This window comes from Plasmopara halstedii, mitochondrion, assembly GCF_900000015.1.
Source record: "Plasmopara halstedii genome assembly, contig: Scaffold_2827, organelle: mitochondrion, whole genome shotgun sequence".
In the NCBI taxonomy this organism is placed as follows: Eukaryota; Oomycota; class Peronosporomycetes; order Peronosporales; family Peronosporaceae; genus Plasmopara; species Plasmopara halstedii.
The window spans coordinates 1-929 of NW_020190082.1; the positions used below are offsets into that span (position 1 = coordinate 1).

General features: G+C 24.1%; 1 protein-coding gene across 1 annotated transcript; it reads left to right on the forward strand.

Annotated features, from left to right (window-relative positions):
- Nucleotides 1-32: 32 nt before the first annotated feature.
- PHALS_04891 (cytochrome c oxidase subunit partial) lies at nt 33-491 on the forward strand (the record flags this gene model as incomplete). Its single annotated transcript, XM_024721744.1, has 1 exon — nt 33-491. One exon carries the CDS (start codon nt 33-35, stop codon nt 489-491), a length of 459 nt encoding a protein of 152 aa, XP_024586901.1.
- Nucleotides 492-929: the final 438 nt, after the last annotated feature.

The following is a 929-nucleotide window of genomic DNA, read 5'->3' on the forward strand; positions in this document are numbered from 1 at the left end:
TCGCAATACCTTCATTCGCATTATTATATTCTATGGATGAAATAATTGACCCGATTATTACATTAAAAGTAATTGGTAGCCAATGGTATTGGAGTTATGAATACTCAGATAATTTAGAATTTTCAGATGAACCTTTAATTTTTGATAGTTATATGGTACAAGAAAATGATTTAGAAATAGGACAATTTAGACTTTTAGAAGTTGATAATCGTGTGGTAGTTCCAGTTAACAGTCATATTCGTGTATTAATTACCGCATCCGATGTTTTACATTCTTGGGCAATACCTTCATTAGGTATAAAATTAGATGCGTGTCCAGGCCGTTTAAATCAAACTTCAATGTTTATAAAACGAACAGGTGTTTTTTATGGACAATGTAGCGAAATTTGTGGTGTAAATCACGGATTTATGCCTATTGTTGTAGAAGCTGTTTCGTTAGAAGATTATTTAGCATGGTTAAAAAATAAAATTAATTTTGATTTTGATTTATAAAATTAAATAATTTTTATGATATTTAAAATTATAAGTATAATATTTTTAATATTATTGATATTTACTGATATTAAAAATATAATAAATAAAATTAAACAATTTTTTAATAAATAAAATTAAAAACCAATGTTTTTTAATTTTAAATAAATTACTATTATTTTATAATTTTGCATATAAAATACATATAAATATATATTCCAAAAATGAATTTTCAAAATAATATAAAACAATGGTCAACTAGATGGCTTTTTTCAACAAATCATAAAGATATTGGAACTTTATATTTAATTTTTAGTGCTTTTGCCGGTGTTGTTGGTACTACTTTATCTCTTTTAATAAGAATAGAATTAGCACAACCCGGTAATCAAATTTTTATGGGAAATCATCAATTATACAATGTTGTTGTTACAGCACATGCTTTTGTAATGGTATTTTTTT